The sequence below is a fragment of the Mustela erminea genome, chromosome 10 (assembly GCF_009829155.1).
Source record: "Mustela erminea isolate mMusErm1 chromosome 10, mMusErm1.Pri, whole genome shotgun sequence".
Taxonomy (NCBI): Eukaryota; Metazoa; Chordata; class Mammalia; order Carnivora; family Mustelidae; genus Mustela; species Mustela erminea.
The window spans coordinates 67,962,325-67,979,908 of NC_045623.1; the positions used below are offsets into that span (position 1 = coordinate 67,962,325).

Consider the following 17,584-nt stretch of genomic DNA (forward strand, 5'->3'; position numbering starts at 1 on the left):
ATATGCATATGTTCTATAGGAACCTAGCAGTTTCGTGTTGTGAGAATTTTTAGTAGACTATTAGAATTCTTAGTAAACTGAAAATGTGTTAATTTTAGTCTATGAATACAAAATTTTAGTAACTTCTAAAAAAAAATTATTTATTTGACAGTGAGAGAGGGAACACAAGGTGGTGGGGAGTGGGAGAAGGAGAAGCAGGTTCCCTGCTGAGCAGGGATCCTGATTTGGGGCTTGATCCCAGGAGTCTGGGATCATGGCCTGAGCTGAAGGCAGAGGCTTTTTTAAAGACTTTATTTATTTATTTGACAGAAAGAGAGATCACAAGTAAGCAAAGAGGCAGGCAGGGTGGAGGGTGGGGGTGGGGTGGGAAAGCAGGCTTCCTGCTGAGCAGAGAACCCGATGAATGCAGGGCTCGATCCCAGGACCCCCGATCATGATGTGAGCCCATGAGCCGAAGGCAGAGGCTTAACCATCTGAGCCACCCAGGCGCCACTGAAGGCAGAGGCTTTTAATGACTGAGCCACCCACGCAATCCAGAATTTTAGTAAATCTTAATAACTCAGTATAAGTAGTCCGAGTAGATGTCAGTCTTTGGTCTTGAGTATCATTTGGTGTAAGAGCCAAACATCAGTTTGAGGCCTATCTGAAGGGGCCTGTGAGTCTGCTAACCATTTTTTGGACACACTTTTTTTTCTGTTTTAAAAGTCAAATAGTATTCTGTGGCTTGTTTATATACTAGGTTAACTGTTCTCCTTTGATGGACATTTAGATTGTTTTTATTGTATCAGTGTTATAACTGATGTTGTAGAAAATATCCTTTCAAGTCTTCATGCTTTTATTTTCCATAGTAAAATATATTCTTTCAACACATATTTATTGAATTCCTACTTGGTTTTGTTTTAGATTTTATTTATTTATTTGTTAGAGAGTGAGCGAGCACAAGCAGGGGGAGTGGCAGGCAGAGGGAGATGCAGACCCCTCACTGAGCAGAGAGGCCAATATGGGGCTCAATCTCAGGACTCTGAGCCGAACACAGACACTTAACTGAGCCACCCATTCCTTTTAATGGTTGAGCAGTATTCCATTAAATGGAATATATCATATTTTATTTATCCATTCATCATCTTTGTTGGACATTTGAGCTGTTCTTCTTTTTCATTCTTATGAGTAATGCTGCTGTGAATATTTCTGCACAAATTTTTGTGTGGATGTTAGTTTTCATTTCTTTTGGGTACATACTTAACAGTAGAATTGTTGGTTCATTTTGACAAATTTATGTTTAACTCTCTGAGGTTCTGCCAAACATTTTTTACAGCATCTATATTATTTTACATTCCCACCAGCAATATGTGTGGTTTCCATTTCCGTCTACATCCTTTTCTCTTTTTATGATAGCCATCCTAGTAGGTGTGTCTCTTACACTTTTATCTTTGACTTTAGATTTGAAGAGTGCTAAGTGGGTATGTTCTCTTGCCTTACAGAGATGTGGATACTGTTAGGACAAACTAGTCTTTGTGATAGTGCAAAACAAAACTGAGCTAAAGCTTAGAAGAATACTCCAGGTGGTAGGATAAAGGAAAAATAATCTTGGTACTTTTAAAACTTGGCAAAATGATTTACTGTGTATTGGTTCTCTATCTACTCATTAGTTGAACCTGCTTTATGTTATTAATGTTATATGTTCTTGAAATGTTATATACAAATCCAATCATATTTTAAATAAACCAGAAGATTGCTTTCTTGGTAGAGAAGTCTTTTGTAAAGAGAATAATTCTTTTCTAGAAATAGCCTGGTAAGGCAGAAAGCATGAGATTTGTAGTCAGACCAACTTAGTGTTAAATCCTGCTTACCTATCAGGTAATGGGCAGATTTTACTATGGGCAAATGACTCACTTTCTGAGCCTCTGTTTTGCTCATCTATAAATGAGGATGAAAATAATAACTGTTGAGTTATTATGCAAAGATGCCACAGATAAATGAAGAAATAATGTGGCTGTAACGTGGTTAGCACTGTTAGCAATTGTGATATTGATGATGATGATTTTTTTTTTCTTTATTAGAGAGAGAGAGAAAGAGTAGGGGGAAGAATGGAGGGAGAGGGAGAGAGAAAAGGAGAGAAGCAGACTGCCTGCCAAGCACAGAGCCCAGCTGGAGTCTGGATCCCATGACTCTTGAGAGCGTGATCTGAGCTGAAATCAAGAGCTGAATGTTCAACCATTTGAGCTACCCGGGGCGCCAGTGATGATAATTTTTTTTTTTTTTTTAAGATTTTAAAAATTTGGGGCACCTGGATGGCTCAGTGGGTTGAGCCTCTGCTTTGGCTCAGGTCATGATCCCAGGGTCCTGGGATTGAGCCCCTCTCTGCTGAGCAGAGAGCCTGCTTCACCTTCTCTCTCTGCCTGCTGCTCTGCCTACTTGTCATCTCTCTCTCTCTGTCAAATAAATAAAGTCTTAAAAGTTTTTTTTTAAAAATTTATGAGAAAGAGAGAGTGCACACACAAGCAAGGGGGAGCAGCAAAGGGAGAGAAGCAGGGTATCCGTCAGCAGGGAGCCTGATTCAGCAGGGAGCTGGATTCGGGGCTCGATCCGGGACCGTGAGATCATGACCTGAGCCAAAGGCAGACGCTTAACTGACTGAGCCACCTGGGCACACCGGTAAGATTAAGATAATTCTTAATCTTATTTTCTTTTTTTTTAAGGTTTTATTTATTTATTTGACAGAGATCACGAGTAGGCAGAGAGGCAGGCAGAGAGAGAGGGTGGGGAACAGGCTCTCTGCTTAGCAGAGAGCCTGATGTGGGGCTCGATCCCAGGATCCTGAGATCGTGGCCTGAGCCGAAGGCAGAGGCTTTAACCCACTGAGCCACCCAGGCGCCCTTATTCTTATTTTTATATTATGGTTTTAGTTACATTGAAAAGTTTTTTGATATTTCCTTTTTTTTTTTTTAAGATTTTATTTATTTATTTGAGAGAGAGAGCCTGAGTAGGGCAGAAGGGGAGTGGGACAGTCAGACTCCCTGCTGAGCAGGGAGCCCTCCGCAGGGCTGGATCCTAGGACTCTGGGATCATGACCTGAGCCAAAGGTAGATGCTTAACCATCTGAGCCACCGGGCTCCCCATTTATTTCCTTTTTCTTAAAGTCACTTTTATATCTTGGTCTTCTTTCCATTTGGATTCCACAATTCCTAATGTTTTGGGTTTTTTTTCTTTTCTAGTAAAGTTTTATTTTCTCCCTAGGAGTACTTCTTTGATTCCCGAGTATTAACAGATGGAGAACTGGCTCCCAACGATCGATGTTGTCGTGTGTGTGGAAAAATAGGCCACTACATGAAAGACTGCCCTAAAAGGAGAAGGTTGGCAAATGATTATGTATCAACATTACAGGGAAAATAAATGTGAGGCCAATAGTAGCTATAACTGTGTTCATATATGTTTAAGTAAAAAGGTTCAGGGCTTTAAATTGGACATTAGGTAAAATGTATATTGGAGTAGAATTTTTTTAATAGAGTGAGATTTATTTGTGACACAGTGCTATCTCATTCATTTGTTCACTTCATTCAGGTTTTTTGTTTTGTTTTGTTTTAATTGAAGAAGCATTTATTGACACCTGCTCTATTGGGAACTGTGCCAGGAGCCAAGAAAAAAAATGATCAAGTCATGGGGTTCTTCCTGAGTACCTCACAGTCCTACAAATCAGTAATGAAAATATAATTAACTGAATCTTTGAGACACTTACTGTGAGATATACCTATATAATATATACCTTGAAGAATAGACATCCTTCACACCCCTGAAAATATATTTATGAAATAGACTTTCCTGTGTTTTATATACTCTTTTCAATAAGCCAGGAAAAATCGTTTCTTTAGTTATTAAGTCTTTCCAAATATAAAGAGCTTAGAACTTTACAAACAGAATGAATTCCTGGGTTCCGTCAGTGCTATATACTGACTTAAATTTAGAGAAGACACTTTCTCTAGCATCAGCTGCTCCCTCTATAAAATGGAGATAGTAAATACCAACTTCTAAGGATAATTATAAGATTAAAATTCAGTATTAAAATTTTTTTTCTAATTTGATACTGTATTATAAAACTCCTACCCAGTTTCTGCCATAGGAGTAGGTGTGCTTTAAATGTGAGTTCCCTTGCCTTAAAAAAGGTGCATGAAACAATCAGTATGTTAGTCCCTTTATTGTGAGACTTTTGTGTAGTTTAGTTTGTTCTGTGATTCATTCAGTTTACAAGTCCCTAGCCCCGCATTATTGGTATCAGCAGTTTACTGTTTAGACTAAAGAAGAAAGACAGTGAAGAAGAGAAGGATGGGAATGAAGAGGAGAAAGATTCCCGAGACCTTGTTGACCCCCGAGACCTCCACGACACTCGAGAGTTTAGAGACCCCAGAGACCTCAGATGCTTTATATGTGGAGATGCAGGACATGTACGAAGGGAGTGTCCAGAGGTCAAGCTGGCCCGTCAGAGGAATAGCAGTGTGGCAGGTAAATAGAAAAGGCTAAAAGTAGTTTTTGGTAGAAATAAGGTCATTTGTGTTGATGTCATTCTAAGGACTCTTGATTCCTCTCTTTTCCAAAGTTAGCAGTATGATTTTGGACCTTATAATTTCTTAAAGAGAGAAAATTTAGACAGTCCTTTATTTTGAATAGTACTCAGATGTGTTCACTATTAAGGTCTTAGCAGTTTGTTGTATTCAGTAAACTCCCTTTAAGTATTCTTTGGATTTGAGTTACCTTCTTTATCAAAAGATAATAGAAATTAATTTTTTTTTCTGGGAACACATACAAGAGAAATTATATCTCTTCCCTTTGCTCTTATGCGAGAGGGAGATCTGTTTCTGTTATAATTCATAAGTAATTTTAAGAATTTGAAACCCAAATGAGAGTTTAGTGAAAGAAAAAAATAGAGTATTTTAGAAGTGATGATTTCTAGTTATTGAGATTCTTGTTGCAGAAGATATTTTCTTAAACATATCGTCTCATTTAGAAAAGGAGTATTTGTCTTTTTGTTCTTGTTTCTACCACCAGTATATTTTTTTAAGCGATTTACAAGATTGAGAAATAACTTTAAAAAAATTAGTTGTTACAAGTCCTTCACAAACATAATAATACTATAAAGGTCCAAGTTTATAAAATCTCAGAGGGATTTGAGATTCTTTAACAGAGGAAGGGAGTTATTGATTGTCATTTCTCTGTTGTTTTCTTTATCTGTTGATTTTCTTTCTGATGTCTTCTCTTAGCAGCCCAGCTGGTCCGCAACCTTGTAAATGCCCAACAGGTGGCTGGTTCAGCCCAGCAACAGGGTGATCAGTCCATAAGGACTAGACAGTCCTCAGAATGTGTGAGTACTCTGCCTGCAGAGGGATTAGTTTTGGTGGGAAGATAGTACAATCTTTGATAGGTTACTGGGTTGATCTTTTAGACTGGCAAATAGTCATCCAGATAACAGTGCTTTTGTATTGGTGTTTCTGCTAGGCACATGAGATGGAATGTGAGCATTACCTTTGGAGTAATGCTGATCTCGGCTTATATCTTTGGGCAAGCTGCTTAACTTTATTGAGCCTGCCTAAGAGAACAGCTACCTAATATATTTGTTCATTAGTTAAAATAAGGTAATTGAGTTTCAGGCCTTGCCTAGTAGCAGAATATCAGCAACATTTATAAAAATAAACCCCAAAATGGAGATGTGTTAGGGGTTTAATATGTTAGGGGAATACATACATGGCACTGGACTTGCTTGAAGTCTTTATGTGTCTTCTCATAGCTGATATGAATATCTAATAAAATATATCTCGTGAAAGAACAGTATTAAATTGGAGTTCACATGTTTCATATTAACTTTGCTGAGTTGCTCTTAACCGTTGTGTAAATCTGTATTCACCTTGCACTTCTTAAATTAATTCAGTATTAATTGAATGCTTCCTTACTTTATTTTTTTAATTTAATTTTATTTTTTCAGTGTTCCAAGATTCATTATGTATGCACCACACTCAGTGTTCCATGCAATACATGCCCTCCTTAATACCCACCACCGGGCTCACCTAACCTCCCACCCCACCCCCCTCCAAAACCCTTGGTTTGTTTCTCAGAGTCCTCATGGTCTGTCTCCCCCTCCTATTTCCCCCAATTCACTTTTCCTTACTTTAAACCTGGTACTATGCTTGGTGCTTCACACTTAATCCTTTGCGTGGCATGTGAAGTGGTAGGTATTAGTATGATCAAATTTTACAAATTGGGAAGCTGAGAAAAAGAGAAATTAAAAGATTCAAACTCAGGTCTAGGTAGCCTCAACATTGTTAAGAATTAAACATGCTTAATCTGGTATGATCTCTTTTAGAAAAAATTCTCAAAGGATTTGTAGACCAGTATAGAGAGAATCTTAGAACAACATTTAGAAGCCCACTAACCCCATCTGTAATATTTGAATACATACTATGGCTCTGACATTTTCATAAATGTTATATAACAACAATAATACTAGCTAACATTGTTGACTGCTGTGTGCCATATATATAATTTCTCCTGTTTCTTGTAATAAAATATTGAAAAAGTACAGAAAGTAATGAACACCCATGTAGTACCACCAGGCTTTAACAATTCTTAATATTTATTATATTAAAAAATCACCCATGGTTAGTAATCCCTGTGCATTCCTTTTGGATGCTGTTTCCATCTTAAAACCTTCCTACTATCCCTTCCTAGCTACTAAAATGTATCTAATGTCCTGAATTTGGTGTTTATATTTTCCACAAGTACTGCTTAACCTACACAGAGATGTATGAGATAGATTCTGTTTATTATTTATACATTACAGGTGAAGAAACAGAGATTTAAGTTTCTTGACTGAGGTCAGCACATACTTGGAACTAGAACTTGAACCCTCAGACCCTGTCTTCAAAACCTGTGTTCTAACCACTTTCCTCTGCTGCTTCTAACTTTTACCCTCTGCTTTAGCACTCACTTTCCTCTTACTTGAGATGTGGGTCAGAGTCTGTCTAATGGACATTGTTCTGATATCTCACAAAGCACTTTAACCTCAACATATGTAGAATGTAACATACTTCTCTCTAAATTCCTAGACTTGCCACTTCTTGGCTCCTGTGTTCTCCATCTCACTGAATGATCCTGCTTCCTAGTTTTCTTTCCCTCAAACCCCACATCAGTCAGTCATCAACTCCTGTTATTTCTACCTATAAAAAGTAGCTCACAGCTATTTGCTTTCCTGTCCCTATATTATATTTACCTAGCCTAGGTTACCATCATCTTAGGGCCAGCCTTTTAATCACTCTTATTGGTCTCCCCCATCGCACCCCAAGTGTTCTCTATTTCATTCCCATTAAGCCAGAATAATTTTTCTAAAATACAGATTGATCATGTTCCTGACTGGTTTGAAACCCTTCAGTGGTTTCCCTGTGCACTCAGGATAAAGTCTTAACTACAAGGCCTATTGGACCCTTCATTGTCTTGTACCTCTTTAGTTCTTCAACCTCAAATCTGCCATTCCCCTGCCCTTATACTTCAGTAATAATAAACTTCTTTCAGAATCTGATTACTTAAACAAGTCAGGTGTTCATGAACCTATATTCCTTCAGTCATGTTGTTCCCTCTGCATGAAACACTCCTCCCATTCCCCTATCCCTGCCCTCTTTTGTTAGACTGATTGCTATTTACCCTTGTGTCTCAACTTAAAGGTCACTTCTCTGGGAAGTTTTCCTTGATTTCCACTTTCATTCTTCTTATTTTTTTCTCCTCTGGAAGTATGTTTAGATATTCCTGCTCTGGGATTTCCTTATACAATATACATCATGCATTCTTTATCATAGTAATCATTGTATTTCATTGTAATTGCTCATGTAATCTCTTCATCTGCTCTTTCTCCTTTCCCCCATAAAACTTTAAATTCCATGAGGGCATACATGCTAGTATTGTATTTTTAATACCTAGAACAATGCCCAGACATAACTGACACTCAGTAACTTGTTGAGGGACTGAATCAAAGTGCCTGTGAGATACTTAGATACAAGTTTCTAGTTACAGTTGGAATGTGAGTTCTGCATGATGGAAATGACGTCTGGGCTCTTTCTTCTTTGGGCAGTAAAAAAGGTTTATGGGGTAATATATACGTCAGAGAGGGTTTGAGGATTTTTGGAGAAAATTCTATTTTCATGTAAAATGAGGCTCTTATTCACATAATAGAGTTGTATTTATAATATTCTAATAAAATAACTAATTTTGTGTTTAGATAATCTCTGCTTTTATAACACTAACATGTTTTTAAATTAATTTTAAAATGTTATCTTTTTCTCTTTGCAGTCTGATTCACCATCTTATTCTCCTCAGCCCCAGCCGTTTCCACAGAATTCTTCCCAATCAGCTGCCATTACTCAGTCTCCATCCCAGCCAGGATCCCAACCCAAGCTTGGCCCACCTCAGCAGGGAGCCCAGCCCCCCCATCAGGTCCAGATGCCTATGTATAACTTTCCCCAGTCACCACCAGCTCAGTATTCTCCCATGCACAATATGGGATTGTTGCCAATGCACCCTCTCCAGATCCCTGCCCCATCCTGGCCTATCCATGGTCCAGTGATCCATTCTGCACCAGGCAGTGCCCCCAGCAATATTGGCCTGAACGATCCCAGCATCATCTTTGCACAGCCTGCTGCCAGACCTGTGGCGATCCCTAACTCCTCTCATGATGGACACTGGCCTCGTACTGTGGCTCCAAATTCCCTGGTGAACAATGGTACAGTGGGGAATTCGGGTAACCCTTCCTTTTCTTCTTTTGCATCTGTCTGTAGAAAGGTTGGGTGATTGGTATGATTGGTTGCACTTGGCGAAATAAATGTGAGGAAAAGAATGGCAAGCAATATTTATGAGGGGCAGTATAGGATTAGATAAAGGGTATGGACTGTGGGGATTCACACTGTCTAGATTTGAATCCTAGCCCTGCCATTTATTATGTGGCATTAGGCAGTTACTCAGTCTCTTTGTGCATTGGTTTCATCGTTAAAATAAGGATATTAATAACATTTAATGCACAGGGATATTGTGAATATTAAATGAGGTAATATACATAAATGTTACTTATTTTAAATTTCACTACAGTACAGTTTGATGTAGGATATTATTAAAGCTAATTTTATGGTTGAGGATATTGCAGGGTTAAGTAACAACTATCAGGCTTTAATAATTAATCATAGCAGATCCAAGATTTAAACTGATTTCTTTCTTCAAAACCTGTACTCTTTGCCCTAGCCTCTTTACTATCTTCCAGTAAGGACAATTCTTTAAAATGATATTATTAGCACTTTGTAACATTAAAAAGTACTAGTTTTTTCCTGATTTATAGAAATACATTTTCATTATTGAACATTTGAATAATAAAAAATAATCTATATTCTTAATTCCTAGACATAATTGCCAAGTAATATTTAGGTGTCGTATGATCCAGTCATTTAAAAAAATATTTGCATAATTGAAATATTTGATAAACCAGAAGTCTTGTTTTATATCCAGTTTTGGTTGATAATTTTTTAAAAAGACTTATTTATTTATTTTAGGGAGAGAGCATGCACAAATGGATGGGGCAGAGGGAAAGGGAGAGAGAATCTCAAGCAGACTCCACACTGAGCCCAGAGCCTGACTGGGGGCTCGATCTCATGACTTTCAGATCACAACCTGAGCCAAAAGCCTGAGTCAGACGCCTAACTGACTGCGACACCCAGGAGCCCCCCCCACAATTTTTTTGAAAGAATCTTTTTTTTTTTTTTTAAGATTTTATTCATTTATTTGACAGACAGAGATCACAAGCAGGCTCCCTACTGAGCAGAGAGCCCGATGCGGGGCTCGATCCCAGGACCCTGGGATCATGATCTGAGCCGAAGGCAGAGGCTTTAACCCACTGAGCCACCCAGGTGCCCCCCCCAAAATATTTTTATTTTAAAGACTCTATTATTGAAAATTTGAAATGTATACAGGAGAGAGAATAAAGTATAATGAACCTATCCCCCATTACCCAGCTTTTAACAGTTACCAGTATTTGCTAGTCCTTGACTCCTTTAATATCTTTTTTTTTTTTTTTTTAAGATTTATTTATTTATTTTAGGGGGGTTAGAGGCAGAGGGAGAGGTAGAAAATCTCAAGCAGACTCCCTGCTGAGCATGGCATCTAACACGGGTCTCAATCTCACAACCTCTATATCATGACCTGAGCCGAAGTCAAGAGCTGGACACTTAATCAGCTGAGCCACTTAGGTGACCCACTCCTTTTCCTCATTTAAAGAAAGCTTTTGGCTTTAGTATTTAATCAAATCTCAGGCACTGGGTCAAATTTCTGTATAATCTTGTTTGTATTTCTTTTTTCCTTTTTTTTTTTTTTTTTTAAAGATTTTATTTATTTATTTGAGAGAGAGACAGTGAGAGAGAGCATGAGCAAGGAGAAGGTCAGAGAGCAAAGCAGACTCCCCATGGAGCTGGGAGCCTGATGCGGGACTCGATCCCGGGACTCCGGGATTATGACCTGAGCCGAAGGCAGTCGTCCAACCAACTGAGCCACCCAGGCGTCCCTTGTTTGTATTTCTTAAACACACAAAACTGTTACCATATCCAGTATCCTCTAATACCCAGTTCTTCTTCTTCTTTTTTTTTTTTTAATACCCAGTTCTTGTTCATTTTTACCTATTTTTCTAAAGTTTTTTTTTTTTTTTAAATCAGAATTCCAACAAAGCCCTGTACATTACAGGTGGTTATTATATCTCTTAAGCCGCCTTTAATTTATAATAGTTTCCCCTCATAATTTTTCCTCCCATATAAACTGTTTATTAAGAAATTATAGCACTTTCTACATTCTAATGTCGCTGAATTTTATTTTTGTGGCATTGTTTAAAATGTACCTCTGTCCCCGTATTTCCTAAATTGGTAGTTAGTTAGGTCCAGAGTTTGGATTAGATTCAGGTTATTTTTTTGGTAAGAATTTTACTTTCTGGTTGGTGCTATGTTTCCTGTTCCCTTATTTCAAAAAGAACTTACTTTCTGTTACTCTCTTAGTGACCTAAGATTGATCAATGAGTTGGATATCCATTATAAAGTTCCTCGTTAATTTTTACATAATAGTCACAGCTGTTGTTGTAATTATTGCTGATAACCATTATTTCACTAAGGGTTGTAAAATGATTTTCTTTGCACTATTTGTGAACAGAAAAGTTCTTCTATAAACAACTTTTCCTTATTAACTACTTGATTATCCTAAAAAGTAGTTTGTATAGGAAAAGTAGGCTAAGCTTGACTCTTTTCCCTTTATTAATTCTCAAAAGAATTTTGGCACTTTTTAAACAAAAATAGGTTGTTGCTTAGAGCACTATGATAGAGGAGGTATCTCTAAACTCTTCTGAGACAATACAGATAATCTGTTTTGCTGAGGGAAAATGTCAGAATGTGGGAACTCATTTAGACTTCCAGGGTCAAAGGATATGTGGCATACTTGGCCATTCTAATGTGATCTCTGCTTTTGTCATTCAACAAAAGTTTATTGTATATATGCCATGACATGTATCCTGATCATTACTGAGTTATATACCCATGAACACAGACCCAGTGTCTTGCCCTTTTGTATAGTGGCTCAGTTTTTATAGCTTTGTTCCTTCCTGTACCACCACTAGTTGATCTCTTTCTGCCTTAATGAACTAATGAACATCCCACGAACATACCATACTGTCTCTTATCCCTAATTGTTTACTTAATTTGTTCCATCTGCCTGGAAAGTCCTCTCCCTTTTATCTTTCTTGCCTTTTTGCACATCCTTTTGCTTTGCTCCAAAGCTTGGCTAACTCACTCACCACCCCCTGCCTGATTTTAAAATTTAGCTCACTTTCTGCAGGATGCCCTTAACTCATATTGATTCTGCTCTCCAGTTGTGTTCTTTTTCTCCTCCATGTTTATATTATGAAAATATTTTCATAATATAAAAGGAGAGATTAGATATATTCTAAGAAGTACACTTTTATGTCAAACATCATTTCTCAATTGATCTGGACCTCAGTATATATTCCCAGTCTCATTTAAAGAAATAAATATACCCTCTAGTATAGCTTCAGCTCTTAGTTGTAACTTGATTTTATGAACTTTGAATGAAACAGCTGCTTTGTTTTTCTGGTTACCTCCTGAGAAGACTGAGCTTGTTAAGAATATGGCTAGTATGGGTTTTAGTCTTCTTGCTGTGTACTCCTCCCTTTCTGTACCTCCTAATTTGCATTCCTGCTAGGAAGTTTAATGAATGTGAGGACAGTGTCTTTTAGATTATTTCCTGCCACATTATGATCCTGAATGAGAAAAGCCACAAAAAATGGTCCAAAGGATTCAGTAAGTGCTTTGAAAAGGTGTACTTTGAAAGATGTACTTACAGATACATCTTAAAGGGAAGTAGATTGTGGGGTAGTTTGCCATAGAAAGAATAGTACTCATATTTTTTTGAGTTCCTACTTACATACCAGGACTTGGATAAGCCACATTACTTTTTGTCATCTGATTTAATACTCACACTAGCCTGAGGTGCGTAATTGAAATTTAGTAATTTTTGGAACTGGGATTAGAGTGTCAACCTCGTTGGCCCTAAAGCCCACGTTCTCAACCATTACACCGAGTGCTTTAGCTTTTAATAGAATCACCTTCCAAGCCATGATATAATTGTTTCTAGGATAGTTGGCATTGTCTTTAGGATAAAATATAAGTTCCTTAATGATGTACTACAGTTCTTTGAAATATAAATTCTACCTTACCTGTCTAGCTTTTTTTCTTATCACTACCTACCTTTATTCCTTTCTCTGTATCGCTGATTGTTTTGCAGCTTCCCAAACTTGCTCTGCTTTCCTGTTTCTTGGCTGTTGTATATGCTGTTCCTTCTGTCTAAAATATGCCCTCTTTGCCCCATTTTGCCTAACTTGTTCCTTGTGCTTTAAAATTCAGTTTAGTTAATCATTTTAGGAAAACCTCTATTCTTGAGCCAAATGTGTTAGCCCCTTCTTTATAACACCTTCCACCCATCTGTTATAGCAGTGGCCACATATTATTCTATGTTGTATTCTTGTATGTCTCTTTATGAATAATTTGAGCATATTTACAGTGTTTGATTCTTTAAAAAAACTGGTATGCTCTGTATTTAGCATTGTTCTTGTTCAGTGGTAGGTTCTCAATAAATCTCTGTGGAATGAAGGAATATTTAAATGAACAAACTGATGTTTTAAAGTATGTCTTTCCTGTCTTGTTGAAATGCAGAGCCAGGCTTTCCAGGACTAAATCCTCCAATTCCTTGGGAACATGCACCACGTCCCCATTTCCCTCTTGTCCCAGCTTCGTGGCCTTACGGTTTGCATCAAAACTTCATGCATCAGGGAAATGCCAGATTTCAGCCCAACAAACCGTTCTATACTCAAGGTATCGTTGTTTACAAATTCATTAATAGGCTGGGTGGGGTGGTTCTGGGACAGCAGAAGCTATGTGAAGGCCAGGAAAAAGGAGTGAAATTTTACGCATTGGATAAACACTTACTGAAAGAGCATACTGTATGTCACGCTGTGCTAATGCTTGTTGTCCAAGCAAGAATTAAGCAAAACTTGGTACACCTAATGATCATTTTATTAGGAGAGCCAGACATCTAAAATAAACAAGAATAGGCATGTAGAGGGACTCAGTTAATGTTATCCTAGCAGAGATAACAGGAGATAGGGACACAAAGGATCAATTCACACAAGATTTTGACATTTGAACTAGATTGTGAAAGAGACACAGGATTTTTTTTTTCCCCTACAGATTTTTTAGAGATTACAGGTGAAGAGAGTTCTTAGCTGAGGAAATAATATATGCAAAGTCAATGATATCTGCCTGATATAATGAGAAAAAAAGGAGAAAATAAAAGGACTAGAGTATAAAGTAAATGGGAAAGATGTGTATGTGATGAGGTTAAAGAAGATAGGCTGAAGCCATATTATGAAGAACTTTTTGGACTCAGTTAAGTAAATGGTAGGGATCTAATGGAAGTTTTTGAATTGAGTAGTGACATAGTCAAATTTGTTTTATTGAACTAAGACTTGAATGACACTAGAATTCATTGTATTTTGTTGGTGCTGAGGTACCAATAATGGCTTTGATCTTAGTAATGAGTATTACAAACTAAGGAGTACTTGTAGCATTTTATCTAGCCTGCTTGCCTCAAAGCTATTTCAGTTCTAATACGGAATGTGTGAGTCTGGCCCTCAACTCTTAGTTAATCTAGGAGTTAAAAAACTAGAGTCAGAGTTACACTTAAACTAGGAGTTCGAGAAATTAAAGAAAGACAGTCAGGAAATGTTGACTGAATGAAATGATAACTTTAAGGGCCCCTGGTATGGGTTTCAGGCTTGATTACATTTAAGCCTTCCTAAACTATCCCATGTACCTCTGGGGCATCCCTGTACTATAGAGTGGCAGAACATTGAGTATGGTGGGCTTATTCTTCCGAGTAGAGAACTAGGATTGAGGAAAGTTACTTTTGGTCCTATAAACCCTTTTAGGGTTCAGTGGGATTGTGTGGGGGATGTCTGAAGTTCTTCACTGGTGAATTTGTTCCTTTTGTTTCCTCCCCTTCATTTCTTTTCTCATTCACATAGCCACATTTCCCTTCTGTCCTCCTCCTTCCCCTGCTAAATGTTTTTGACATGCTTTATCTCCTCTTTACTGTGTAAGTAGAAAAAAAAAAGAGAGAACTAGCTACAAGTTAAATTCTAAGCGTTGTCAGATAAATAGGCACAAGCCTTTCAGTTTCCTGTCTGTGTTGTGTCCAACAGACAGATGTGCCACCCGTCGATGTAGAGAGCGTTGTCCCCACCCACCAAGAGGAAACGTGTCGGAGTAATGCGAGTCCATTTTCTTTCAGCTGGTCTACCGATGCACAGCAACCAGCCAATCCTGCTGTCTCAAGGGTATCCGTACCTCAATGTCAGTTACATTCAGCAGAAAAAGTGACATTTAATGGAAAGCAAAACAAATCAGGTCCTGATTTAAAATTTTAACACGTTTAGATAGCTTATTTAAATTCTAAGACTGTTTTTAAAGACTGTATTATTTGTATATAAATATGAACTATAGTTTTTACTAGTATCACCAAATTGAGTGATACAAATTTCATCTATTTTATTACCCTATTTTTAAGGGAATTTTATGTTTTGTTTAATCTTGATGAATTGTATAAAGAGAGAATTTAAAAATTACATTCTTTATTTTCTATTAGCTGTATTCATACTTTGGTTGCTTCAGACTTTATATATATTGTTCTTAAGAATTAGGAAAAACTTTCATGTGTTTTAAATTTGTCACTTCTATTCTTTACAGAACCTTGTAGTGCCAAAAAACTTTTTAAAAGGTAAAAAAAAAAAAAAATAAAACTACAACGTGAAGATTCAGAATTTTTTTCTTTTACATTCTTGTCTATTGAAAATATTCAAACTTGAACAGAAAGTTGCTTTTGTCTGTATTTGAAGTAATTCTATTTTAAGTTAATAAATCTTTTTGACAAGAGTCAAATTTGGTTAATTCATATGGTTGTTAGATCATGGAAATACAACGTAATAATTAGGACATTTGTTTTACACTCCATGAATAGAGTATTCTAAATTACAGACTTAGTTTTAGAGATCTAAGGATCTTTTTTTTGTCCTTTATTTTACTGGATCTTCACAACACCCAGTGAAGTTGACAGAAACATATGCTATCTCCATTCTATAATTGAGAAAACTGAGGTGCAAAACAATGAAGTGAAATTCAAGGTAGCACACTTATATGTTGGAATTGAAACAGATCTTTTGAAGGAGAGTTTTTAAACGCTGAGACTGATACTGGCAGTTGGAGTGGAGGGAAGATATTTCTTACTGGGGTACTAGTATGTGCCAGCATATCCATTTTGAGTTCTGTTACTACCTGGAATGCACACTTGCCAGGATGGTTTTTACCAATAATCACTGATTATAATTGAAATTAAAACTTGTGTTCTGGTGGTATTTTGGTACATCAAAGTTGAGGTCATTTTGTCTAAAACCCCCAGGTACATGTTTGTCAGGGATTTTGGACTAAATGATGGTGTATAAATTTGGAAATCTGCAGAATAAGTAAATACAAATGTATTTTAAGGACAGTGTATTATCTTTGTTCTGCTTTCTCAGATATGCATTACTTAAATAGGAGACTACCTGTGCTTTTGCCATATTTTCCAGCTTGGAAGATGCTTGAAATCTATTGCAGGATGTTGAGGGCTTTCCTGCCATATTTGCAACCCTGAAAAGGTATTTATTAAATGTTAAGATTAGGTGTATTTACTGTTAGTTTTTCATATTAAAACTTCAGTATCTTTCAGAATCCTACTAAATGATGGACTTCACTCATTTGTTTTGTTAAAGAGATAGCTGGCCCAGTGTATACTTTTATGTTAAAATACAGGCATACCTCAGAAATCTTGGCAGGTTAGGTCCCAGGTCACTGCAATAAAGTGAGTATCACAATAAAGTGAACAGATGCCTTTTTTGATTTTCGCAGTACATATAAAAGTTATGTTTACACTATACTGTAATTGATAAAGTATGCAATAGCATTATGTTGAAAATATCTTAATTAAAACGTACTTTTATTGCTAAAAAGATGCTAACCATCAGCTGAGCTTTAGTGAGTTGTAATCTTTTTGGTGGTGGAGGATCTTGATGAGTGCTGACTGATCAGGGTAGTGGTTGCTGAAGGTTGGAGTGGCTCTGGCAATGTCTTAAAATAAGACAATGAAGTTTGCCATATCGATTGACTTTCCTTTCACTTGAGCACTTGGGGCCAATGTAGGGTTATAAATTAGCCTAATTTCAGTATTATGTCTCAGGGAATAGGGAAGTCCAAGAGGAGGGAGACAGGGGTCAGTAGAGCAGTCAGAACACACACATTTATTTAGTTTGCTGTTTTACATGGGCATAATTTTTGACACCCCAAACCATGGCTTAGATCACCATGACAAATATAATAATAAAAAAGTTTAAAATACTGTGAGAATTACCAAAATGTAATAGAGACACAAAGTTGTCCGATTCAATTAGACAAAAGGTACCTATATACTTGCTTGATGCAGGGTAGCCATAAACCTTCAATTTATTTACAAAAAAAAAACCCAACAAAACCAAAATTCATGATCTGTGATGGTGCAATAAAGTGACATGCAGTAGAACAAGGAATGCCTGTATGACTTGGAGCACTCAGGATTTTTTTTTGAAGTTAAGTGTTTATGTATTTAATCTTTTTTCAAGTCTTAGAGAACAGATGATGAGGTGTACAGGATGTTTATTTTACTGTTCTTTTGTATATACTTGAAATTTGGGAAAAAATTCTCCCAACAAGATACTGCCTCCAGCTCAGCCTTATTTTCTATAGGAAGGCAGACCATCTGGCAAAAGGTACTTTTGGGGCAATAAAGCCCAGTGACCTAGGTTTTTTTTTTGTTTGTTTTGTTTTTTAAAGATTTTATTTATTTATTTGACAGAGAGAAATCACAAGTAGACGGAGAGGCAGGCAGAGAG

The 17,584-nt window shown here is 37.0% G+C and overlaps 1 protein-coding gene across 14 annotated transcripts in view; it reads left to right on the forward strand.

Moving 5' to 3' along the window:
- Window positions 1–17,584, forward strand: part of TUT4 (terminal uridylyl transferase 4) — a 135,309-nt gene that overhangs the window by 109,808 nt on the left and 7,917 nt on the right. For 3 of the 14 annotated variants that reach the window (XM_032303077.1, XM_032303090.1, XM_032303080.1), the window contains 6 exons: window positions 3,238–3,353; window positions 4,274–4,497; window positions 5,253–5,353; window positions 8,326–8,773; window positions 13,281–13,439; window positions 14,917–17,494. In XM_032303077.1, coding sequence (XP_032158968.1) covers window positions 3,238–3,353; window positions 4,274–4,497; window positions 5,253–5,353; window positions 8,326–8,773; window positions 13,281–13,439; window positions 14,917–15,005 — 1,137 coding nt within the window. In that variant the 3' untranslated portion in view covers window positions 15,006–17,494. Of the gene's footprint in view, window positions 1–3,237; window positions 3,354–4,273; window positions 4,498–5,252; window positions 5,354–8,325; window positions 8,774–13,280; window positions 13,440–14,827; window positions 17,495–17,584 lie in introns of those variants that run through there. The other 11 variants (XM_032303082.1, XM_032303079.1, XM_032303081.1 and 8 more) reach the window with 11 other exon arrangements.